This window comes from Ovis aries, chromosome 26 (genome assembly GCF_016772045.2).
Source record: "Ovis aries strain OAR_USU_Benz2616 breed Rambouillet chromosome 26, ARS-UI_Ramb_v3.0, whole genome shotgun sequence".
Classification (NCBI taxonomy): domain Eukaryota; kingdom Metazoa; phylum Chordata; class Mammalia; order Artiodactyla; family Bovidae; genus Ovis; species Ovis aries.
In genome coordinates, this window is record NC_056079.1 from 42,980,486 (window position 1) to 43,006,578 (window position 26,093).

The 26,093-nt window shown below is 40.6% G+C and overlaps 1 protein-coding gene across 1 annotated transcript in view; it reads left to right on the forward strand.

Annotated features, from left to right (window-relative positions):
* ZNF385D (zinc finger protein 385D) overlaps positions 1-26,093 on the forward strand; it is a 1,012,338-nt gene that overhangs the window by 217,157 nt on the left and 769,088 nt on the right. The window contains exon 2 of the mRNA XM_042241407.2: positions 15,192-15,410. Coding sequence (XP_042097341.1) covers positions 15,192-15,410 — 219 coding nt within the window. The remainder of the gene's footprint in view (positions 1-15,191; positions 15,411-26,093) is intronic.

Consider the following 26,093-nt stretch of genomic DNA (forward strand, 5'->3'; position numbering starts at 1 on the left):
AGTTTAATTCTGAGATGTGTTAATAAAATGCAATAGTCTCATCAATTAATATACTCGTTGCTGAAGATTTGAGATCTGGCATCATTTTAAAGGAAAATTACATGATGGTGTGATCACTCACCTAGAGCCAGACATCCTGGAGTGCGAAGCCGAGGGGGCCTTAGGAAGCACCACTACGAACAAAGCTAGTGAGCTGATGGCATTCCAGCTGAGCTGTTTCAAATCCTGAAAGATGATGCTGTGAGAGTGCTGCACTCAATATGTCAGTAAACCTGGAAAACTCAGCAGTGGCCACAGGACTGGAAAGAGTCAGTTTTCATTCTAATCCGTAAGAAAGGCAATGCCAAAGAATGTTCAAACTACTACAGAATTGCACTCATCTTACACACTAGCAAAGTAATACTCAAAATTCTCCAAGCCAGACTTCAACAGTACATGAACTGTGAACTTTCAGATGTTCACGCTGGATTTAGAAAAGGCAGAAGAACCAGAGATCAAATTGCCAAGATCTGCTGGATCATCAAAAAAGCAAGAGAATTCCAGAAAAACATCTACTTTTGCTTTATCAACTACTGCAAAGCCTTTGACTGTGTGGATCTCAACAAACTGTGGAAAATTCTTCAAGAGATGGGAATACCAGACCGTCTGACCTGCTCCTGAGAAATCGGTATGCAGGTCAGGAAGCAACAGTTAGAACTGGACATGGAACAACAGACTGGTTCCAAATTGGGAAAGGAGTATGTCAAGGCTGTATATTGTCACCTTGCTTGCTGCTGCTGCTGCTAAGTCACCTTAGTCATGTCCGACTCTGTGCGACCCCATAGACGGCAGCCCATCAGGCCCCTCCATCCCCTAGAGTGGGTTGCCATGTCCATCTCCAGTGTATGAAAGTGAAGAGTGAAAGTGAAGTTGCTCAGTCGTGTCCGACTCTTGGCGGCCCCATGGACTGCAGTCTATCAGGCTCCTCCACCCATGGGACTTTCCAGGCAAGAATACTGGAGTGGGTCACCATTGCCTTCTCCATCACCTTTCTTATTTAACTTATATGCAGAGTACATCATGAGAAATGCAGGGCTGGATGAAGCATAAGCTGGAATCAAGACTGCCAGGAGAAATATCAATAACCTCAGATATGCAGATAACACCACCCATATGGCCGAAAGTGAAGAAGAACTAAAGAGCCTCTTGATGAAAGTAAAAGAGGAAAGTGAAAAAGTTGGCTTAAAGCTCAACATTCAGAAAACGAAGATCATGGCATCTGGTCCCATCACTTCATGGGAAATAGATGGGGAAACAGTGGAAACAGTGGCTGACTTTATTTTTCTGGGCTCCAAAATCACTGCAGATGGTGATTGCAGCCATGAAATTAAAAGATGCTTGCTCCTTGGAAGGAAACTTATGACCAACCTAGACAGCATATTAAAAAGCAGAGACATTACTTTGCCAACAAAGGTCCGTGTAGTCAAGGCTATGGTTTTCCAGTAGTCATGTGTGGATGTGAGAGTTGAACTATAAAGAAAGCTCAGCACCACAGAATTGATGTTTTTGAACTGTGGTATCGGAGAAGACTCTTGAGAGTCCCTTGGACTGCAAGGAGATCCAACCAGTACATCCTAAAGGAGATCAGTCCTGGGTGTTCATTGGAAGGACTGATGCTGAAGCTGAAGTTCTAATACTTTAGCCACCTGATGTGAAGAGCTGACTCATTGGAAAAGACTCTGATGCTGGGAAAACTCAGGGCAGGAGGAGAAGGGAACGACAGGATGAGATGGTTGGAAGGCATTACTGATTCAATGGACATCAGTTTGAGTAAGCTTCAGGGTTTGGTGATGGACAGGGAGGCCTGGCGTGCTGTGATCCATGTGGTCACAAACAGTTGGACATGACTGAGCGACTGAATTGAATTGAAGCAAGAAAATGTCTTTAAAAATGGTTTACCGAGCCTTAAAATCCAAACAAATACTAGATTTTAAAAATTATTTTGAGAACAAAGCACTATATTGCATCCCCAGCAGTGGTAGGGTTCACAGCACAGCAAGAAGCGGAGCCCCAGCCCCAGCCAGAGTGAAGCTTTTGCGTGGCCACAGAGACACAGCACCACCAGCAAGCAGCTAGCTAATTAAAAAAGCCAACCGGGAAGCTTCCTCTTGAAACGGTTAAATACAGTATGTTGCCTACATTTTCCATGAGGTGAAGTCATGTATTATTGTTCTTTCATTGATAGAAATAGAAGCTGAATACCACCTTCTATTTAATGGCATTATTTTGTCTATTTTAAGATTGTAATTAAAGTTCTTCTTAGTCTTCTCTTTGCATCTAAGAAACCAAATCTTCTAATTTAAATTCGTAATCTACTGTCTGCTGTTTAATGATCTGCTGCGTTTCTTCCTAGTCCTGCATTCATGTCTTTTAGGTTTCTACTTAGAGTTTAAATATGAATATAATGCATTTGAGAAACAAGAGTATAAGGAAATTGTCACCAAGCTCTTTAACATATTAACAAATCTCTATTAAATAGTCATTTTCTGTCTCAAATTTATCATCCTTTATTACCTTTTTGTTTATAATAATTGTTATATTCAACAATGTCATTTTCAATTTTGGTTGTTTTACAGGGTCTAGAATTAGTCTGATTTGAGTCTGCAAACTTAATTAACCATCGTCAAGCTTATCATTCTGATGATAGAAAAATATATTAAATGGCACTGTAGTGAAACTTGGCTACTGAGAGTTTATTGCATTTTTTTTTAAACTGGTTTCTACTTTTTTGTAAGTCAGATCTGATCTATTGATCAGTATATCTAGTACATAAAATGAGTCTTTGTCTTATATGGGAAATGTAAACAGTTGTTGGATTGCTGCATGTAAAACCAAATCCAGGGTCTGAAGGAGAGGGTGTGTAATTGATTAGTCTTGTCTGCCAGGGGTGTTCATCAGGGGTGTTCATCCCATGAAAATGATTTCATGGGAGAAATAATTTTTTTTCTGTCTGTTTTACCCTAATATGCCTTATCTATTTGAGGTTAGGAGTACAGCTGGAGGGAAAAACAAAACAAAACAAAACTTAAACCATTTTGTAAAGCTTAGGTAATAAATTGTCATGGAAATGTTCTTTGATGAACAAACACATTTCCTTGGAAATCTGGGTCAATCCTCAGTTTTACTATTAATACCAAAGAGTTCACTGGCTTATTAGTTTTTTTATTGCTGCATGACAGTATACATTATCACAGGAAAGTTAATGGGTGAAAACAACACAAACGTATTATCTCACAGCTTCTAAATAGCGAGAGTCCAGACATTGCTCATCTGGGTGGTCTGGATCGTCTGCCAGCTTGCAGCTGATGAGCGCAAAGTGAAAAGTTGAAGCGTCGTTTGAGTAGACAGTTAAACTGCAGTGACTCAGAGTCAGATTACTCAGTAACATACCAGTTACTTTGCGTGGGTTAGAAGTTTTGGAGCAAAATGGCTCTCAACAAAACACGTCTTCTGAGTGCATAGGGCACTCGGCACATGAAGTACTGGGTCAGAAACCTGGTGAAGGAAAGCTGTGGCAGACCTTTCAGTTTCTTTCAGGCTTCTAGAAGTCGGTACCAAGGCGTCTGCCTGTGCTGTGGCCACACCTAAGACGTGGCTGGGGAAGGGACCCCTTTCTTACTCTCATGCCGTTGGTGACATTCAGCTGCTCATGATGGCCTCTGTTCTTCCTTGGCTATTGAAGGAGACTACCCTAACCTCCCTGCCCCATGGTCCTCTCCATACGGAAGCTCAGAACGTGGCAGCTTGCTCTTTCAAAGCTAGCGAGGCTGAGTGAGTCTCTCCTCACAAAATAGGCAGTAGAGTTGCTGTGGCTGTTGTTCAGAAACTGTTCTGTCTGTTTCTTTGTGACCCCATGGCCTGCTGCACACCAGGCCTCCCCGTCCATCACCAACTCTGGGAGTTTACTCAGACTCATGTCCATCGAGTCGGTGATGCCATCCAACCATCTCATCCTCTGTCGTCCCCTTCTCCTCCTGCCTTCAATCTTTCCCAGCATCAGGGTCTTTTCCAGTGACTTGGCTCTTTGCATCAAGTGGCCAAAGTATTGGAACTTCAACTTCAGCATCAGTCCTTCCAATGAATATTCGGAGTTGATTTTCCTTTAGGATGGACTGGTTGGACCTCCTTGGAGTCCAACGGACTCTCAAGGGTCTTCTCCAGCATTACAATTCAAAAGCATCAATTCTTCAGCACTCAGCCTTCTTGTAAAAATTCTTTTAATTGGAGGAAAATTGTTTTACAATATTGTGTTGGCTTTTGCCTTCCTTGTGGTCCAGTCTCACATCTGTACATGTCTTATGTAGCACACAGGAGATGTGCCATACATGTGCAGACTTACCAGCATCATACCCCTGTAAGCATGTCCATCTTTCCCATATTCTATTTATGGAACCAAGTTACAGATTCTCCAGGGGAGCCAACTCTGCAAAGGTCTGATGACCATGAGGTGGAAATACTAGGCCCATCATACAGCGTGCCTGCCGCAGCTGGAACGAATACATTTTTAGGGAGCTTTCTCTTGATATGGGAAAATATTCTCAAGCAACCTGAAGGCACCTGGTATCATCAGGAGTGCCTACTCCACTCCTCTGCGACTGAGACAGGGACAAATGTGAAGGCAAACACAGAACTTAGAGTGATCGCACTTTCTTAAGATGCTTATGGAAACACCTAGATACAGGGAGTATCAGGAGTAAATGCGTATATTAGAGAAAGACTAGGCAGGAACAAAACTCGAAATCACTAAAATATCAAAATCTATTCTGAGAAGTCAGAGTCCATGGGAAAAACGGAGGAAATCTCGGGATGGTAAGCACCCAGGTGGAGAGGGGATGTGACACTGCTCCTTAAAATAAGGAGACAGCTTAGTCCTGCAGTGCTCAATTGGCAATCCCAAATCTTACTCAAGATAAACATCACAGTTTCACTCTTCCTTGGCATGTAATCAATTATTGAAAGTCATCCCAAACTCAGTATAGCCCACACTGTCCCCCTCTCCTCACACTCCATGGAGAACTAGGGTATTTGCCTATGGGATCTGCTAACATTTAAGTGCCTACAGGAGTGCTGGACACAGAAGAGATGCTCTTAAACTATGTCTTTCCAATCACTTTTTAGTGATTCTCAGGCTTCCCAGCTCCTTCTTTGACCTAACTTTTCCCCAAAACAATATAGCCAAAACAATCTCTAATTTAGGTCTTCGGAAGTTTTTCTGGGGCAAGCCACTTTTAGGTTTTATATAAACTTTTTTAGTTGCAAAGTAAGGTACAGATGAAACCACAAAAATTTTTTGGCACATCCTCCAGAGAATGGGGCTAATGTTTACAGTAGCTTTGTAAAAAATACGGCCTGAGAACTCAAGAGCTCCTGATTCATTCTCAAGCTCCCTGCTAGGAGAGCAGGGACATTGCTGGCATAAATTCCAGGGGGCCGTGTTTTGTCAAGGAGGCCCTGAGGACATGACTGATTCAAGAGAGACTCCCCAAAAGGAAAACAGATCAGAACACAAAAGTATTTGCAGCTTGTTTGTAACAATAATAATAATGCATTTTTTCCATAGGACTTTGAAACTTTGAGGGATAACAATAATTATACTGAAATGTAAGATATATCTGACCTACTATTGAATACATGTTCTAATCGAAGAATGATTTTAAAAATAAGAATTGCCTTCTTTTTTTTTCTTTCTAAGGTTTAGCTTATGAACTCCTGTTTTGTATCAGAGGTATATTAGCCATGATTTTTTATGATGAGTCTCTTAAAGAGCAAGGTAAAATTTTCTGTATCTGAGGTTTGAAAGTGGAAATTATGATGCTGAGTTTACAGTATTGAAAGTGTGCTGCTGAGATAAGGGAAAGGAGCGCAGTGAAAAGCTTCATTCTGCGTTTATTCCTGCCACTCCTGATTTAACTGTGTATGTGAATCTTCGACTATTTAGGAAGAGTTCTGTCATCTTTTGAAAACCATAATCTGACTGAGACCAACAAATTTAGTTTGGTACCATGAGGTAATAAAAACTAGTTGAAATATCCCATTAATCTTGATTTGTTTCATGTCTTCTATTATTTTCCTGTTATAAAAATAAGATGGGTTTCCCTGGTGGCTCAGATGGTAAAGATTCTGCCTGAAATGCAGGAAGCCCAGGTTTGATCCTGGGTGCAGAAGATCCCCTGGAGGAGGAAGTGGCAACCCACTCCAGGATTCTTGCCTGGAAAATCCCATGGACAGAGGAGCCTGGTGGGCTACAGTCCATGGGGTGGCAGAAAGTCGAACACGACTGAGCAATTAACACTGCTACTACTATAAGGCCTCAGTTTTAAAGTTTCAAAGTGATATTTATATTTAACTCAGAAGTCCATATAATAAACAATTGCTGCTTATCAATAATAAAAGCTTATGATAATATGGGCCTTCCCTGATGGCTCAGTTGGTAAAGAATCTGCCTGCAATGCCAGAGACCCCGGTTCGATTCCTGGGTTGGGAAGATCCACTGGAGAAGGGATAGGCTACTCACCCCAGTTTTCTTGGTCTTTCTTTGTGGCTCAGCTGATGAATAATCCATCTGCAATGCAGGAGACCTGGGTTCGATTCCTGGGTCAGGAAGATCCCCTGGAGATGGGAAAGGCTCCCCACTCCAGTATTCTGGCCTGGAGAATTCCCTGGACTGTATAGTCCATGGGGTCGCAAAGAGTCGAACATGACTGAGCAACTTTCATATGACGATGAATTTAGTTTGTCAGCTTTTCCTCGACTTTACTCCAATATATTTTAATCGTCTTACTTTTTAGTTATTAATGCAGAATTCATTAGATATACTATGTATGCATGCCACTAAAGCTGGACATTGTATATAAACATGTTATATGTATATAACATATATATATATATATATATATATATAAATAAAATGTTCTGCAGACATAGAGAACAGACTTGTAGACACGAAGGGGAGGGGAGGAGGGAAAGGGTGCAATGTGCGGAGAGAGTAACACGGACATTTACAATACCACATGTGAAATAGATGGCCGGTGGGAATTTGCTGTTTGACTCAGGGAACTCAAACAGGGGCTCTGGGACAATCTAGAAGGGTGGGATGGGGAGGGAGGTGGGAAGGAGTTTCGGGAGGGAGGAGAGTCGGCTGTACCTATGGCTGATTCTTGTTGACGCTTGACAGAAAGAAACAAAATTTTGTAAAGCAATTATCCTTCAATTAAAAAATAAAAAGATATATAAAGATATGTATGCATGACATATTTACAAAATTACAGTGAAAGCTGCTCAGTTGTGCCCGACCCTTTGCGACCCCATGGACTGCAGCCAGCCAGGCTCCTCTGTCCTTGGGATTCTCCAGGCGAGAACACTGGGCTGGGCGGCCAGTTCCTCCTCCAGGGTGTCTTCTGGACCCAAGGATGGAACCTGGGTCTCCTGCATTGCCAGGAGGATTCTTTACTGTCTGAGCCAGCAGGGAAGCCCCCAGAATGCAATAATGCTGTTTTTATGCCTAGTATTATGGAATCTCCTAGCACTGTCGTTTTAATTTTAAATTCACACTGCACTCTAGTGGGGAGTGAGATCAATGCAAAGTTTTTCTTACGTTGGTGCTTTTTACCTGGTGGGCTGCCGTCTCTGGGGCCGCACAGAGTCGGACACGACTGAAGGGACTTAGCAGCAGCAGCGCTGATCATGGATTATTTACACTTTTAAAAGTGAAATGTAAAAGGGTGCTATGGTCTATCATTTTCTCAAAGCTGAGATAGTATGAATATAATATATATATTCTATATAATATATATTTAATATTTAACCCTGGAGTTAAATATTTACTCCCGGAGTTTGAGCAAGCTCCAGCAGATGGTGAAGGACAGGAAGGCCTGGCGCGCTGCAGTCCACCGGGTCACAAAGAGTCGGACACAGCTGAGCAACTAAACAACAACAGCAACAACAACAATATTTAACCATTATAATACAATGTGATTTTCTTCTCTAAGTTGCTCTAAAGTAATAGAGGAAAATTCATTAATGAGACATTTGGATTGATCTCTAGTGGTTTATTTGGCATATATATATACACATATATATGTATATATGGATGTAATTTACACTGTAAAATCCTAATATAAGGAAATATGAAATAAAAGATAATCCCTCATTTTTTTCTAACTAGAAGATAAAAGAATGGCCAATTTTCTTTCATAATTTTGAAAAATGATGGTTAGATTTTAAAATATTGGCTTGTAAATTTTCTTTTTTGATCTTAGTTTAATTCAGCATGTTTATTGAAGCTCTGTAGAGGAACCTTTGGCAACAACGTCTTTGAAAGCACTAGAACTAGAACCTCTTTTCAAATATCTAGTCATTTTCTCATTTTTTCCTAAGTGATTTTAAATTAAATTCGTGCTCTCGAAATTCGTTTTTGATGTTGTCTCCAGAAATTTTATTCCAAGTAATGAGTACCCAATCACATAAGTGTAGTACATAGTTTTTCCAACTATTTCACTCCATAAGCGGTTATTTGCGATCTCTGCAACCTTTTTCTATTTCTTAAGATCGAGTCTAAAAGGTTCTTGAAGATGACGCCCTACAGTTACAGCTGTGAGATCGCGTCCTCATAAACAGTGACTGGATCTCATTCTTTTCTCCGCTTCTTTTCTGATGAGCCGATAGCGAAAAGTTGCTTAAGAACTATGAACTCCGTAAGAATCTTTACTCCTCATACAAAGTACAACTTTCCTTTAGTGAAATGGTCTAAACTTATGTGTCCTCCCCAGACAGTATTTTTTTCATAATAAACTGAAAAAGCTCCTTATAGTGGACTCTTTAAGGCATTCAATATCAGTAGATTCTTCTCTTCAGAAGAGATTTTTGAGAACACATTTTGTCCTGCATTTGGGCAATATTTAGACTCATTTAGGCTTTGGCTTTTATTTTCTCAGTGAAATGGACTTTGAAAAAAACAGCTAAAATTTATCACTTGCCACCCTCTGAATAGATACTATTTAAACTGAAAGGAATGAACTTATAATTTCTATTTTTTTACTAAGCATTTGGCTACAACCCACCTTAGCTGGCCAACTGTTTCACCGTGAAATAGCTACAGTTCAAATGTTTATTTTGTTTGTATTAGATGAAAAATGACTGTGAGATATGCTCTCAGATCACGGTTCATAAAGGGGCTTCCTGTTTGCTTGTGTAGTGTTGGCTATGCCACTATTTATCGCACAGTTTTGTGTTAAATATGTTCTGCAGTTTTAAGTCCCTACCTACCTCATTAAATAAAATTCTAAGGAAAGATAAGCCATTGCAAAAATCAGAATATTTTCGTTTGTTTTCCTGTGCTGCTTACATTTCTAGGCCTTCATAGGTCTCAGTTTACTGTGCTCTGAACTACCTGTTGGGCAATTTTTTTTTTTATTGTCATTTGATTGTCAGTGCGAATTATTGTAGAATCTTAAGGGGCCTTGCTCTTTTGACAAGGGAGAAAATCCAAGAACAGAGGATAAAACCAATCATGGGTGAAACAGCAGAACCTGACTTTCTGACTTTGAAGTGAGATATCAAAATTGTGTATAAGGGAAAGTCTCCATTTGGTAAAGTTAGGGTTAGTTTTCAGCCAATATATATTCCTTTTAATTTTGTATTAATGCTTGTTGATTGTTGTGGTAGAGTTCAATACTAAAGAAAAATGAAATTTATGAGACCGGTTGAAGTGTGTGTGTGTGTGTGTGTGTGTGTGTGTGTGAAAGTGGCTCATCCTTCAATTTTATTGGAACAAAGGCTCAGTGGGGGTTTGCTAGATTTTTTGTTAATAGGTTGGCAGGTTAGTTATTTTGTCAGCAAATTTGATTGAGAGGAAATGCCTTGGAGCCATGGTCCATATTAGATTTCCCACTTCTCTGCCCTGAATTTACCTCCAAGTCACATGCAGGGCACCTGGAGAAACCAGAGATGGTAAGCCTGTACACTTTATGTCTGTATATGGCAGCTGAGAAATAAGAGCATGTACTTTTAAGCCAGTCTAAAGCACAGAGTCAAGATGGCCAGTCCCCCGCAAGGCAGTGGTCTTGCCGCTCATTCTCCCTGTCATGCCGTTTACTGTTCCTGCTGTGGAGATTAATGAGCAAAGAATGAAGAGCAGAGAAGCTTCTGTCTTAGTTGTTTGCCAGAGTACAGGAGCTCCAAAGAAATTTCTGTTCTATTAGTCAAGAAGAGAAATAACGGATAGTCTCAAACTAGTAGCTTTTTTTTTTCAGTGTAAATAAACTTTTTACTTTAGAGTAGCTTTAGATTAGCAGAAAAGTTGTCAACTCAGTTGAGCTCCACAAACCCCACCTGCATACTTCGCTCTGCTGTGAACAGGCCAGCCTGGCGCACTTGTCCCGTAATAGAGCGGTGATATTGCTGACCCTCTAGTCTTCATTTGGATTTATTAGGGGTTTTTGTTCTCTCCCCACCCCCACCCAGATAAGGAAATAGCAACCCACTCCAGCACCAGTACTCTTCCCTGGAAAGTCCCAGGGACAAAGGAGCCTGGTGGGCCACAGTTCATGGGGTTGTGTCCAACTGAGCAACTGAGCACAGGGCTTTTTTAAACCAATGTTTTTGCTCTTTTCTAGCATCCCATCCAGGACACCACTTTTTTTTTCCCCCTATTGTGCAGTCAATTGGTTTTATAAAATTTTTGTTGAAATATATTTGATTCACAATGTGTTAATTTGAGGTGTACAGCAAAGTGATTCAATTATATATACATACATATATAGATATAAGTTCTTTTCCATTATAGGGTATTGCAAGATATTGAGTAGAGTTCCTTGTGCTATACAGTAGGTTCTTTTTTATTATCTAATTAATATATATATATATATAAACTCAATTTATGTATTTTAAACTCAATTCCTAACTTAGAATTATTTTAAGTGATTTGTAAATAAAGAGTAAACTATGTATTCAATAGTTACTTTAATTATTATCTTAAGGTCAGAGATACTGCAACTGTCAGCTGATTTTTCTCTTAGGTTTGAGTATGCATACCTTATATTTGTCCAAAAATTATGTATTCTGATATGATCCTTGGAGCTGTCACATGTTTTTGCACGCTATGAAGCTATCTTAGATGTTCAGAACATCTTATGTATTTGAGGTACAAACCGTGTTTTTAGATACTGAAACAATTTTAGCCTTTTTATATATGTAAGATATGTCCATCCAAATGTAAGTGATTTTACTTAATTGATTGATATTAAAATATGAGAATTTTATTTAGTTGTAGAAATCAAGAAAGAAATCTCTAATGCATTAATGGTATCCCAAAATTATTGTGGATGGTGACTGCAGCCTTGAAATTAGAAGACGCTTGCCCCTTGGAAGAAAAGCTATGACAAACCTAGACTGCCTATAAAGAAGCAGAGACTTCACTTTGTCAACAAGGGTCCACATAGTCTTAGGTACGGTTTTACCAGTAGTCATTCATGGATGTGAGGTTGGACCAAAAAGAAGGCTGAGCACCAAAGAATTGATGCTTTCAAAATGTGGTGCTAGAGAAGACTCCTGAGAGTCCCTTGGACTGCAAGGAGATCCAATCAGTCCATCCTAAAGGAAAATAGCCCTGAATATTCTTTGGAAGGACTGATGCTGAAGCTGAAGCTCCAATACTTTGGCCCCCTGATATGAAGATTCTACTCATTGGAAAAGACCCTGATGCTGGGAAAGATTGAAGGCATGAAGAGACATGAGGGACGACAGAGGATGCGATGGCTGCATGGGATCATCAGCTCAATGGACCTGAGTTTGAACAAACCCTGGGAGATGGTGATGGACAGGGAAGCCTGATATGCTGGTTTATGGGGTTGCAAAAGTTCAGACATGAATTAGCAATTGAACAACAATGTATCCTTTAATGGATTAAACAGTTCCTTATGTCTATCATGCAAGCTTCCTTTTCTTTAATTCCCACCATAAATTTGAAAGGTCGGGAAGCTAATACAGGTACCCTCTCTTTTGGAAAGTTTGCTTGCTTAATACGGCTTTTCTTTTAGGAAGGCTTACATTATTTTATTACTTGATTTTGCTAATTGAAAGAAATTTGAAGATGATTTTTGATTTTACAAAATAAAAGATGAAAAGTGAAAATAGCATTCATTATTTGTTTTCAGCAGCTGTGATAGGTGAAACACCTCCTTTACCAAGTCCAAGCTCACTCTGTTCACCACAGGACAGGACAGTGAATCCTCAAGATGGAAAGCTGAGGCAAAGTATATGGCTTTATTGGAAAGCCTGCTGCCTGAGAAGACGGCAGACTAACGTCTCAAAATAACCGTCTTGTCGGGGCCTGGAATGCAGATTGTTTTATGGATCAGAGATGGGGGAGGTGAGGGAGCAAAGTTTGAAAGACCATTTAATTCTTGCAAGTATTTCCTAGAATGGCAAGCCTCAGGCAGGCGGATGTGTTTCTTTCTCTTACAGTCATTCCGCAGGTGGTGTGGAATGGAGTGTCTGCTGCCACACCAATAAACAAGCTGCCGCAATGATCTTTGATTCCATCCCTCCAAACACCAGTTTCTGGGCCATGCTGACAAGCCACACTCCCCACACAGGGAATCAAGGATGGTACAGTCATCAGTGATTTCAGCCCTGTGAGCTAGACAAAGGCACTTTAGTTTAAGGATAAGGCAAAGGAGACAGGGTTCTCTAAGGCAGGCCATTATGTGTGATTATACTAACAAAAGCAGCAAAAACAGGGGTTCAAGTCAAAGAAACAGATTCAGCATGAAATCAAAATTAACTCTTCTGGGTTACATTAGTACTTACTATAGAGCATGGTGAGTAAGAGCTTGTGATATGGAGATAAATAAAATTGAACACTGATCCCAAAGGTACCATTTTTGGGTGCATGACCCTAGGTGAATTCTTTATGCGCTGTAAACCTCAGCTTCCTCAGTTTGAAACAGCAAAGACTATAGTGCTTCACTGTTTCCTTTTCCGTTGTTATGATGTTTGTCATTTAAAAAGGCATTTAACATGGTATTTGGCATGGCAAAAGCAAAGTGAAACACTTGCCATTTTGGTCTCCAGTGGCCTCCGCCTGCAGTGGCTTGGAGTGGGGCTTGGGTTCCCAGCCAGAGACTGGGCTGGTTCACAGCAGTACAAGCACCAGATCCTAGTTACTAGACCCCATCAGTGATGGGCCCTGGCCCTTCAGCTTTGCAGAAAAGAATTCCCACAGAGACGGAAAGTAGTGAAGCAAGTCAAGTGTGTAGCAGGAGGAAAAGAGTATGACACATGCAGACACCCTCACGAGTAGGAGCTGTGCCCTAATGGCAGTTTGAATTGCTTTTATGGGGAGTTTCCTCCAGGCTTTCTTTAGCCAGTCTTATTTGCCTGGTTCACGGTCCACGTTTAGTGTATCTCAGCATCCTCCCCTGTGAGCACATGCATCTCTTAGCCAAGAGGGATTCTACCACGAAGGTGTCTGGGTAGGGAACATCCCTTGATGTAACTCCCCTCTGGCCTGCAAGGAGTCTTTTCTGCACATGTGTGGTTAGGGAAGACCTGACTTTGGAAATGAGGACTGTGTTGACCGGGCAGGGCCCAGCCTCCTCCCTTAATTGTCTTGCTATTCTAGTCGACAGGGAATCAGCCTCCAATTGCCTTACCCTCGGGGGTGGGGTGCTCACCCACCTCCTACCTCCAGTTGCATACCATGAGAGGTATAAAGATATCATGTACAGTGTGAAAGCAACCTACTAAAGTGGGAAGACTTGGGCAGTTTGAATTGTAAGTGTCTCTGTGTGTGTGTTAGTCACTCAGTCGTGTCTGACTCTTTGTGACCCCATGGACTGTGGTCCCCAGGCTCCTCTGTCCATGGAATTCTCCAGATAGGAACACTGCAGTGGGTTGCTGTTTCCTTCTCCAGGAGACCTTCCCAGCCCAGAGAGTGAACCCTGGTCTCCCACACTGCAGACAGATTTTTACCCTCTGAGCCACCAGGAAAGTGTCTAGGACAATGCTTATTTGCTACTGAATTTAGTAATATGAAGGAATCTAAGAATTATTTTATTATTTTTAATTTTTATTTTTATTAATTTTTTAATTGAAGTACAGTTGATTTACAATGTTGTGTTAGTTTCAGGTGTACAGAAAGGGAATGTAGTTATGACACACACACACACGCACACACACACACACACACACACGCACACACACACACACACACACACACGCACACACACACACACACACGCACACACACACGTGCACATACATATGTCTTTTTTCAGGTTCTCTTTTGTTATAGATTATTGCAAAACATTGACTTTAGTTCCCTGTGCTATACAAAGGGGCCTTGCTGTTTATCTGTTTTACGTACAATAGTATGTATCTGTTCATTCCAAGCTCCTAATTTATCCCTCTCATATTTCCCCCTTGGTAACCATAAGATTGTTTTCTATGTCTGTGAGTCTATTTCTATCTTGTAAATGAGTTTGTTTGTATCATTGTTTTTCTTTTTTTAGATTTCACATGTAAGTTATATCGTATGATTTTTGTATTTAACTGACTTCACTTAGTTTGGTAATCTCTGGGTCCACCCATGTTGCTGCAAATGGCGGTATTTCACTGTATTTTATGGCTGAGTGGCATATATGGTGGTACATCTACCTACACATATGTGTGTATGTATTCATTCATGGACGGATGTTTTCACTGCTTCCGTGTCTTGGCAACTGTAAGAGATGCCCCTGCACTGTCGGTGGGGGTGTAAATTGATTCAGCCATAGTGGGGAACAGTGTGGAGGCCCCTTTAACGGGGATTTGCTGTGGCTCAGGGAACTCAAACAGGGGCTCTGTATCAACCTAGGGGGGGGGGATGGGGAGGGAGATAGGGGGAGTTCCACAAGGGAGGGGATATATGTATACCAATGGCTAATTCATGTTGAGATTTGACAGAAAACAGCAAAATTCTGTAAAGCAATTATCCTTCAATAAAAAATAAATTAATTAAAAAAATAGACTTATCATATGATCCAGCAATCCTACTCCTGGACATATATCCAAAAAAGATAAAAAGGCTAATTTAAAAAAAATGCATATACCCTAATGTTCATAGGAATCCAGGAATCTTGATTGGCTTGTTCATAGCTTTCTTTGTACCCTAGATTCCACATGTGTCCAAGATGGAGAGTGTGAGGCTGAGTTTTCACCTGATGGCTTTGAAGAGAAACCAGAAAAAGAAAAGAAACAAACCAGCTTCACTTTGTGCACCGTGTGTAACATACAGCTGAACTCGACTGCTCAAGCCCAAATCCACTACAACGGCAAATCGCATCAAAAGAGAGTCAAACAGCTCAGCAGTGGGACGGTGAGAAACGACAGTGGTAAGTGTTTCTGAAGCTGTGTTTTCAATTTTATATCATCGAGTTCTTTATGTACCTGCAGATGTGGAAATAAGAGAATAGACTAAGCTTTATTTTAAAAGCCGGAAAACAGTAAATAAAAGTTTTATCAGCATAGTACATTAAAAGAATTTCTCACAGCTATTTGAAGGACAAGGGGAAATTTGGTTGTTGTCTATGTGTAATGTATTAGGACTGGGATTGGGATTGTGACCTACCAGGACACTTAAGATAATTAGAAAAAGTTGACATTAGATTTTGTTGATATTTGACTTCAATATAAAATTTGAAAATTAGCATTCTCCTATATTTTATGTAAAACAATTGTTTCTGTGTTTGTTTTATGCATGTGGGGGGCTTCAATTGGTTCACAAGATTGCTGTTTATTTTAAAAAATACATACTTTTCAAGTCGAAGTTTTAACCAATAAAATGTGATCTTTTAGTATGTGCAGATTCTTTAAATTTGCTGGTGAAAATTCATGGTTTGCCTAATCACTTTAGACTACTTTTAAAAGTATAAGCTGAATTTAGGAGTAAGCAAATTTTAAAAGTAGCACATATGTATTTTGAACCAAATGGAAGATTATTAATAAAAGCAGAGAGAGGTGAGGGAAGGGAGGGTAGAATCCTGCAGCAGGATTTAGGGGAGCTAAAATAACAGTACCGCCAAAGAGTTAACAATACTGTGGTCTGGTTGGATGTTTCATCGATAAGATGTGTTTTATCTTGATTTTATTAACAATTAAATATGAGACTGGATTTTGATATGTTCTAATATTTGATATTGGAGGCAAATATAATTTTGAGGTGTTGACTAAAATAATTACACGATGTGACAGTTGCAAGTTAAGTTTTATTTGGGGCAATATGAGGACTGCAGCCCGAGAGATAACACCTCAGTAGTTCTGAGAAACTGCTCCGGTGAGGTAGGGAAAGATGGTATATATGTGATTCTGGTAAAGGGGGGGTATATGCAGTCAAATACATACTTTTTTGTAGAAAGTTTCTGCTTGTGTCATGAAGCTTCTGCTAATCAGGAGAAGCAGTCATTACCATGGAAGGTTTTAATGCTGTTCTAGATGTAAGGAGATACAGGAGCCGGGCTCATGAAATCAGCTCCTGAGAATGTCCAGCTGTCTGAAGGCCTGTTCTGCCCGTTCTCTAGGAGCACAGAGTGCCTCGTCTCTGCGCTCCACCCTGAACTCCTTCCTGGGGTGTTGGAGGTCACCAGCTGCAGCTGCACAGATTTCATCCTTGTAAAAGCAGATGACAGGCACCCATGGTAAATGCCAATTTGTGGTTGACAGGAGTTTGCTTGAAGGCCACCAAAATGAGAGAAACACACACACACACACACACACACACACACACACACAAAACAGTATATTTTTTAAATGGAAAGTATTTCTACCTTCCTTTGTATTTTTAGTATGGATGAGCTGGAATATTCTGATAGAAAGGAGTCTGTTTCTCTTTCTTTTGTATGACAAGAGGTTAATTATGGATCTTACTCGTCAAAGAGATATAAAAAAATAATCATTGCAAAGTAAGTAAGAACTACTAAATTTCATAGCTCCAAGATGAGCTAGCGAGGCCATGGACTTATTAAGTCATATTTAAAAATACAGATGTCATGACCTCTACTTTGAATGTCCTGAGGAGAAGCTTTTCCCTGTCATTGACATTAAGGTAAAATCATATTAAGTGCAGCATTATTTAGTTCCAAGTTGTTTTCTTTCAGTTGGTGCTGGTGTGAAGTCCAATCTGGATCTCTGTCCATTGACACTGAATTAAATCGCAGAGACAAGAGTTTTGGGTGAAGTTAGAACAGAACAGCTTTATTGCTTTCCAGGCAGAGGGAACCAGAGTGGGCTAATGACCTCAGAACTGTGTGTCCCCTTGGAGGGGATAGTGGGGGGTTCACAGTACTGTACTGGTTCAGAGAGAGCATGATCGGCTCATGAACATTCCTCCAATGGGTCAGTGGTGAGCTGAGTGGGAATTGGCATCATAGGCCTTATGGCTCCAGCTGGTCTGAAGTCTGTGCGCTTCTGGGTTAACCTCTCCCACCTGCGGGGTGTTCAGTATCTTCACGGCAGCTCAGAGAAACTGTTATGTGTGACCCTCAAAGGAGAACGAGGACCCTGCCCCGAGGCTGCACTGTTATTCCTGATGCTCCTCTTGTCTGTGTGTCCCCTCCCTTCCCTGATTAGCAAAGGTTTGGACCTGCCACTCTGGGAAGGTCTTGGAGGCTAAATGAAACCTGTTTCCTAGAGTCAAGAAATGCAAGCTTTCGTGCCCAGGAGACCCACAGGGGTTCTGCTGGGCTTCCGTGGTGGCAATGGTGTGAGCTTCAGTGATTTACCTCACTTGCCTTGCTATTCACAGTCCTCTCTCTGGAGAAGTGATAAGTTACATCTTAGAGAGAAACTCAAGAGTTTCATAGCTAATCATAGCTAATCATAGCTAATCTCAGATGAAGTTTAGGATGGTCAACAACTTTCAGATCATAGGACCGAGTTCCTCAAATCAAATATTTTAAAATAATTGCATCAGTCCACATATAATGGACTAGCATTGTACTAAAGGCTTTATGTACATTTCTTATTTATTTTTCTTTACACCCAGAGAGATATTTCCATTATCATCCTCTTAACAGATGTGGAAATTGAGCAGAATGTCAATTGAATCCTGTACTGAAGGTCACCCAACTCTTAAATGGTCAAACTAGAGTTCAAATTCCAGTCTTATTCATTAAATAGCTGCATTCTAAAATATACTGTCTCCCCAAAATGAATATTCTGTAGAAGTGGTGACTTTATTTATTCAAGGAGAAAAATTAGTTTAAGAGAATATAAGAAAATAAAATTCTCTCATATTCCCAGCAATGCCATGATCAATATGATACAAATTTCATTGCTACATTTTATTTGCACATTATTTTCCCGAGTTTCTTTTTAGCATCAAGTTATCAAAAGTTGTGAAAATGATGATGAACTAATGGGAGCACTTGGTTTGGGTTATCTTGGTTTGATCTGAAATCATACTTCGGAGGAGCCCTCACCTCTGATGACAGGTGGATTTAACTACAGGTGGATCCAACTGCAGGCAATCAACTCTCAAGTTGTTATTTCACATTGATACACAAACATATTATTTCTTTTACGTATCCCTCTGTCTTTCCACACTAGAAATGTACTTTTTCAGACCTTTTGGGGATAAGGAAGGAGCCCAGCTCTGAGTCGTATGATTAATTGTCCTTCCTTTTCTCACACAGTGACCACGCTAAACTCAGGAATTCTCAAGAATAACGGGTCATGTAGATATTTAGCCAAGCATTGTCACCTTTAGTTTATTCAGAGATAGAAATGGGACTAGAAGGAAACAGCCTTCTCCGTGAAGAGGCACACACAGAATGGCTGCTGTGAACTTCTTCCATCTTTAGAAAATCATCTCATCTCAGATTTCAAACTTGAAGTCAGTGTGGGAGTGCCAAGGAAGCTAAGATATTAGAAACACTTACCTGGGTGCAGTCAACTTTATCCACAGCTTACTTTTAGAGATGCAAATAAAGTAAGTAGCAGTTGCTGTTGCTGAGTTGCTGAGTCAGTCGCTGTTGCTGAGTTGCTGAGTCATGCCTGACTGAGTCACGTCTGACTCTTTAGCAGTGGCTGTTGTTGAGTTGCTGAGTCACGTCTGACTGAGTCACGTCTGACTCTTTAGCAGTCGCTGTTGCTGCGTTGCTGAGTCATGATGTCTGACTCTCTGTGGCCCCGCGGCGGCCAGCGTGCCAGGCTCTGCTGTCTTCTGCATTCTCCTGGAGTTCGTTCAAACATGTCCACGGAGACACGGAACTAGATTTTATTATTCATTTGAGGTTGTCTAAGTGGAAAAAATTAGTAGCACTGGTTCTGGATGACTGTAGAACATTATATATGGCAATCCACTCCAATACTATTGCCTGGAAAATCCCATGGACAGAGGAGCCTGGTAGGCTACAGTCCATGGGGGTGCAAAGAGTTGGACATGACTGAGCGACTTCACTTTCACGCCTACAGGCGTACTCTAACATATGAGGAAAAAGAACAAGGATAAACGAGAGGGACATCACCCTAGCTAAAATATGGTTTCTGTATTTCTGAGCAAAATGTGGCATTTCTCACGCCATCTGACTTATTATCTAAAATGGCCTTCTGAAGATTGCAGTGAAAACATATACCTTGTGTGCTAGTTAGGCAGGGGCCCCTGGTCCCACAGGTGAGAACTGAGTTCACTTTCTGACAGTTGCTGCCGTCTTGACGGAAGTTATGTTACCAAGGACACGTGTCCGCCCATGCGTGTATGTTGTCCTGAGTCCCCAGGTCCCGCCTGGTGACTGAGAGTGTTGTCTGCAGGACTCCCCAAGCACTACCTTCACGTGAAGGGGGCTAGCTCTTCTGAATTTGTTCCTTCCTTCGAGCAAAACCTCCCACCTTCTTGGCTCAAAAGGCCATTCCAGCTTCAGTTTTACTGATAACATGGCTGCAATTCTATCAAGTCCAGCCCACCTTCCCCCAGATCTGCTTTTCTTCCTGCCTCTCACTTCCTGGCCACTTATCCACCACTTGCCCACAAGGAGTCTGCCTCCTGGGAATGCACCCAAGACATCACCAGTGCTCCCCATATATCCCTAAGTGATATGCACCATGTGCCTCATTGTGCAAAAGCACCAGCATTTAATATCCCCCACATGTGTTCTCCATCTAAGCCTGTATTTGAGCTTCGTTACAGAAAATGCCGAGGGAACAACAGTGAACTCGTATTTGTTATGTTCCACTTCTTTTATCCACACCATCTATTGCACCCAATCAGCATTTCTGCAAAGCAGTTGTCACTACATCTGTTTTAAAAACATGCTAGCCAGGGAGATCAAAGGGACAGAGAGACTGGCCAAGTAACTCTGTTCACTTGTTAAGTTTGTCACGTTTGCATTGCCATGATACACGCACCTCCATGGTAGACTCACACTCTTCTGTCAACAAAGTTATGCCGTGTGTTTGGTATTTTCTTATGTGATTGAGTTTATGTCATTTTTAAAGCATTTAACTTACATTATTACAGGAAAACTGACGTTTCCTAAATTTTCTTCACCAGCAAAACTGCAGAGGACATTTTGTGCAGTGTAATTTGCTGCTACATATTATTCTAGAAATGCGTTTATGTTTATGTTAGCACACTCTTTGAAGATGAGGTGAGATACAGAAGTGGCATAAAGGTATTATATAATTAAAAATTGCTTAAATGTCTAGAATTTCACTTATTTCAGAGATTGCATTCTTCACACTTTCATGAAAACTGTAAACCAAAGAAATTCCAATACAATCTGCATGCATGCATGCCTTTCTTTCTATTTGGAAAAGGTCTTTGATTTTATACTTACGGGAAATGCATGTTTTGCAAATAATGATTATTTTCTGATAATAATGTCCTGTCTGAGCTGTTCATAAATGTACAAAAGTAAAACAAAAATCATCAAGAATCCCACAAAGGTAATTACTTCTAATCTTTCTGTTACCATTCTACCAGGTATGCAAGTAAATATGAATAAGCGATATTATATGTACAATATTACATGCATTATAGTATCGTAGTGTTTATAGATGATTGCCTTTTTATGACTACCTATTTTTAATTACCATAAAGAAATTAATTAGGGGGTTGAGATTTCTAGCTGATGTTAAGGTTTTGCTTACGTTTGTCATTTGGTTTTCCAGCTATGTGATATATTCTATAGTGGAAAAGCCTTAACATCATTATGAAGAATAAAATGAAAAGTTAGAATGAAGCATCCGAAGGATTTTTATCAGAAGACAGGAATTTGAACATTAGCCTAAAAATGCTTCTTTGATTCCCAAGAGCATTTTGGGATACATATCACAAAGGGTACAACTTTCAGGTTGTTAAAAGCTCCTGTGGCCAACTAATATCATTCAATTTCAGGGCTCACCATGGTTAAACTCTTGCTAATGCTCATTGAAAGACCGAGTAATAAGTTGACAGATTGTGGCAGCTTTATTTTATAAGCACCGTCTTTGTCATATTTGAGTTATTTTATTAAGCCTGGTTGTCTAGTTTTATTGGGCTGAAACTGCCATCGAATAATTCAGTTTTGTCTACAGTGTTCCGGACCATTTTGGTTCTCATTGTTTTGTGGCACATAAATTGTGAGCGTCATTGCCCTTGTCTATCCCCTTAGCATTAAATTTTCTTTTATTTAACAAAGAAGCTAAATACAATTGTACTTTCTAGCTTTCACTGATCTATTCTCTTTTCTCTTTCCATCGATTATCCTAGGTAAGGTTTAAAGTGTCAGTAGATTTTCAATCTACAAAGGTGTTCCCTGTCTTGCAACATTGGTCGTTAATTAAAATAGCTTCATAGAGTTTTCTGATACCTCATGTCTTAAGATAGATATCTATATATTTATATATGTGTGTGTGTTAAATGTTTCATTTACATATAAGTTTGTCTCATCTTTTAATCTCCAAGTACCATTCATGCTTTTGTAGAATGTCAAATGTCAATAAACTAATTAGAATTTGCCAATACCTTTGTTGGAGAAAGCAATGGCACTCCACTCCAGTACTCTTGCCTGGAAAATCCCATGGATGGAGGAGCCTGGTGGGCTGCAGTCCATGGGGTCGCTAAGAGTCGGAGATGCCTGAGTGACTTCACTTTGACTTTTCACTTTCATGCATTGGAGAAGGAAATGGCAACCCACTCCAGTGTTCTTGCCTGGAGAATCCCAGGGACGGCAGAGCCTGGTGGGCTGCCATCTATGGGGTCGCACAGAGTTGGACATGACTAGAGCGACTTAGTAGTAGTAATACCTTTGTGGGTTCATAGTGTTCCCTCTCATTTGATAATGAAAGCTGCTTTCTTGATACTGCTGCATCTATATTGGTGTATGACATGCTGCAGTGTGGCAGTTAGGAATGCTGCTCTGCTCATGCTTCTCTCTTATCGACCATATCCTTCAGAAGGTTCAGCCAAGAGGAGGCAGTAAAAAAGTGCTGATGCTAAATTGGCCAACATTATGTGGTAAGTTATTTTGTTGTTACTTGAGTCTTCTAAGTTTCTTTTTATCTCTGAGGGATAAGAATATGGGAAAAGCGACAAATGCTAACTGGACCATATTCAGTTTGTGACTAGGTCTCTGGCGTTGGTTACTGATTTTTCTTTCTCCCTTAAAATAGGCATACATTGTTAATTAGTTCCATGGAAACATACCTCCTTGCTAATACTTTAATAGTTTAGATCAGACAGTTAATCCTCTTAGAAGCATTATATTTTGTGAACTCTGTTGCTTTATGTCTCATTTTTGTAACTGAACGTGAAGGGAACGTAGCATTTTAATCATAACTCTGCCAACATCTTTAATTACAGGCCAGTTGCCATTTTTTGTTTGTTTGTTTAAAATTTTTGTCTCTAAGAAAGGCACAGTTTTTCTCCTTCTAGACTGAGTTGGTGGTAGTGTAATTTTAGTTATCAAAATGTTCATAGCTTTGGGAGTTTGAAATGGTGAATATTCATGATGTGTGAAAAAGCATGGTATATAACTGTATGATCCTAATTATACAAAAACGGATGCTTAGTTGTGTAAATACATAAAGGAGACCCGGAAGGATGCATCAGAGGTAAACTGCTTGTTTTGATGGATAACGTTGCTTTCTGCTTCTTGTGTTTTTGGTTTCCTGTTATGCACATGTTAACTTTTAAGAAATAAAATTAAATAAATGTTATTGAATGTTTTAGAACCTTTTTAAAGGGTTATTCTAATAAAATATTCTAATAAAAATCTCTATTGAAAAACCTTTAAAAAGAGAGAGCAAACACATTGATTATTCTAAAAGGGACAGATTTCTGGTCTCCAGCTACTTGCTTGGCCTGGACTTGGTAAGTCCGTTGAAGGAAACCATCTTTTTCAACACAGAGATCTCTTTGTCTAATCTGTGTCCTGAAGAAACACTTCTTTACTGGGATAATGGTGAGGTTTTACAAGCTGAGGCTGATAATCTAGGCTGACCCCTGTCTGGAGACCCTGGCACTGTGCCCAAGAAAAGTGTACTCAAGTTCCTCATGACCGCTGTTTGTATGAAAAAAATAGATGAAACGACCTTAAGGGAAACTTGAAGAGAGAAACGGATGAATTAAATGCATGCCATTTAGCTTGAGAACAGGATTTATTTGAGATAGAAGAGTTTCATTTGTGATTCTGTGTCCATATGGGGTGTGTATTTGGGGACGTTAGAAGAATTGCGATCAGTCCTGGGATTTCTTTGGAAGGAGTGATGCTAAAGCTGAAACTCCAGTACTTTGGCCACTTCATGCGACGAGCTGACTCATTGGAAAAGACTCTGATGCTGGGAGGGATTGGGGGCAGGAGAAGAAGGGGATGACAGAGGATAAGATGGCTGGATGGCATCACTGACTCAATGGATGTGAGTCTGAGTGAACTCCGGGAGATGGTGATGGACAGGGAGGCCTGGCGTGCTGCGATTCATGGGATCGCAAAGAGTCGGACACGACTGAGCAACTAAACTGAACTGAACTGAAGAATTGCAAGAACTGAGAGCTTGCAGTGGTGGTGGTATAAGCTGGGGGTACGGAGTAATTTTACGGCCCATCTGAGCCTCACTCTGTTTAGCGGGGGTACAACTACCTCTTCTTTCTTCGCCTTTTGCCCCTTCAGTCAATAACCACATTCAACAGTGACCTCTTCCCGTCGTAGTGTTTCTCTACCCCCTAATCTTTGAAAAATAAGCATTTTCCTGCTTTTCTAGGTTTGAAAGTATGTTTTGCCACGTTAGTTCTGTTTTGTTTATATTTCTTCTGAAAGCAATTCACTGCACGGCAACAGTGTTAGTAGGCACTGGAGACAGGATGCTTTCAGGGATGGATTTCCCTTTCCTGAAAGAGTCGCCTTGCATTTGGAGGTGAGCCCCATAACTGGCTTCGTAGTGGCTAAAGCTCCACTCCGGGCATGTCACACTTCATCGTTTTGTCTGTGTTTCTCAAGAACACTAAGCAGTGGTATGAGCAGGGGTGTGTGTGTGTGTGTGTGTGTGCAGGAAAGTACACTAGGGTGGGGCAAATAGAGCGGCCCCGGCATGTGCGTCACCGCGCATAAACCCAGCTGATGGGAAGCTGCCGTGCAGCTCAGGGAGCTCAGCCTGGTGAGCTGTGGAGACCTAGAGGGACGGGGTGGGGATGGAGGGGAGGGAGGCCCCAGAGGGAGGGGGTCAGTGTACACTTGTGGCTGATTCACGTTGCTGTACAGCAGAGACTAACACGGCACTGGAGAGCAAGTATACGCCAATTAAAAATGAATAAAATAATACAAATAAAAATGAAGGTACAATAGAGTAATCATCAAATAGATCTTTAAAATGTGAATTTTCAGTGTTTAAATAAGAAACTTTGACACAATTTTCAAAGATAGAAGCTCAGATACATGTATTTCTTCTCCTTGTTTTCGAAACTGCAATGATACAACACAAGAAATTTGGGAACAGAAGTAAATATATATGTGGCAGCGTTGCATGCTTGAGAACAGTAAAACAGTGAGGAATTTCTGGAAAATATAAAGGGAGCAAGGGCTTCCCTAGTAGCTCAGTGGTAAAGAATCCACTTGCAATGTGGGAGACTCTGGTTCGATTCCTGGGTTGGGAAGATCCCCTGGAGAAGGGAAAGGCTACCCACTCCAGTGTTCTGGCCTGGAGAATTCCATGGACTGTATGGGGTCACAAAGAGTCCATGGGGTCACAGAGAATTTCAGAAAATATAAAGGAAATAAGGTGAAAATGAGGTAACACAATAAAGCTAAATGCAAACAAGAAAATACAGAGGTAGGGGGAAAGGGCCCTATTCCTTAAGGTTTCCAGAAAAATTTCAGACTGTCTCTAACTTTGATCTGAGGTAGCCTGCAGTGTAGGGCTCACCATTCGATGAACATCATGATGACTCTATGTACACTGATTTGCAGTCAGAAGCTGGGACATAACTGACCTGCCCAGCCTAATCCTGGAAAAGTGAACAGCAAGTGAGTCTAGGGACTACAAGCCGGAAAGGTCAGAAAGTAAATGGTTTGATGGAGATCAGGATGAGAGAGGCAGAGGAGATAGATGTGTCTGATTAGAACTTTTAATTTGTTGCCTTGTACGTGTGCTGTGATATCTTCTGACATCTCACCTATAGAAGCTTCAGTAAAGGCAGCTTCACTTACTGACATTTAATGCAGGATCAGAATCCTTTGGGGGGGGGTAACATGTGTGCCAAGACTGTATCCAAGTTGAGAAAGATATTATCTTGCAGATCGAAGGACAAAGGACGCATAATGCATGCACGGCTCATTTGCAAACCTTTTATCAGGTACAACGTTGAAATCAAAGATGTGAGCAAGACAGACTTACCAGTCACTTAAAATTTGCCATCTTTGAGAAAATGCATGAATTTCAAGTCAAGATTTTACCTCAGAGAAGATAGGTAATGAAAAACCACATGTGCTTTTATTTCAAGATTTTCCGTGATTCAATAGCAGTATATAGTACAGAAGATAGTGTGAACTCATCGGTGAGTAAGAGGTGAAGGACTGTGGTTTCAAAAGTAGAAGAATAAAAGCAGA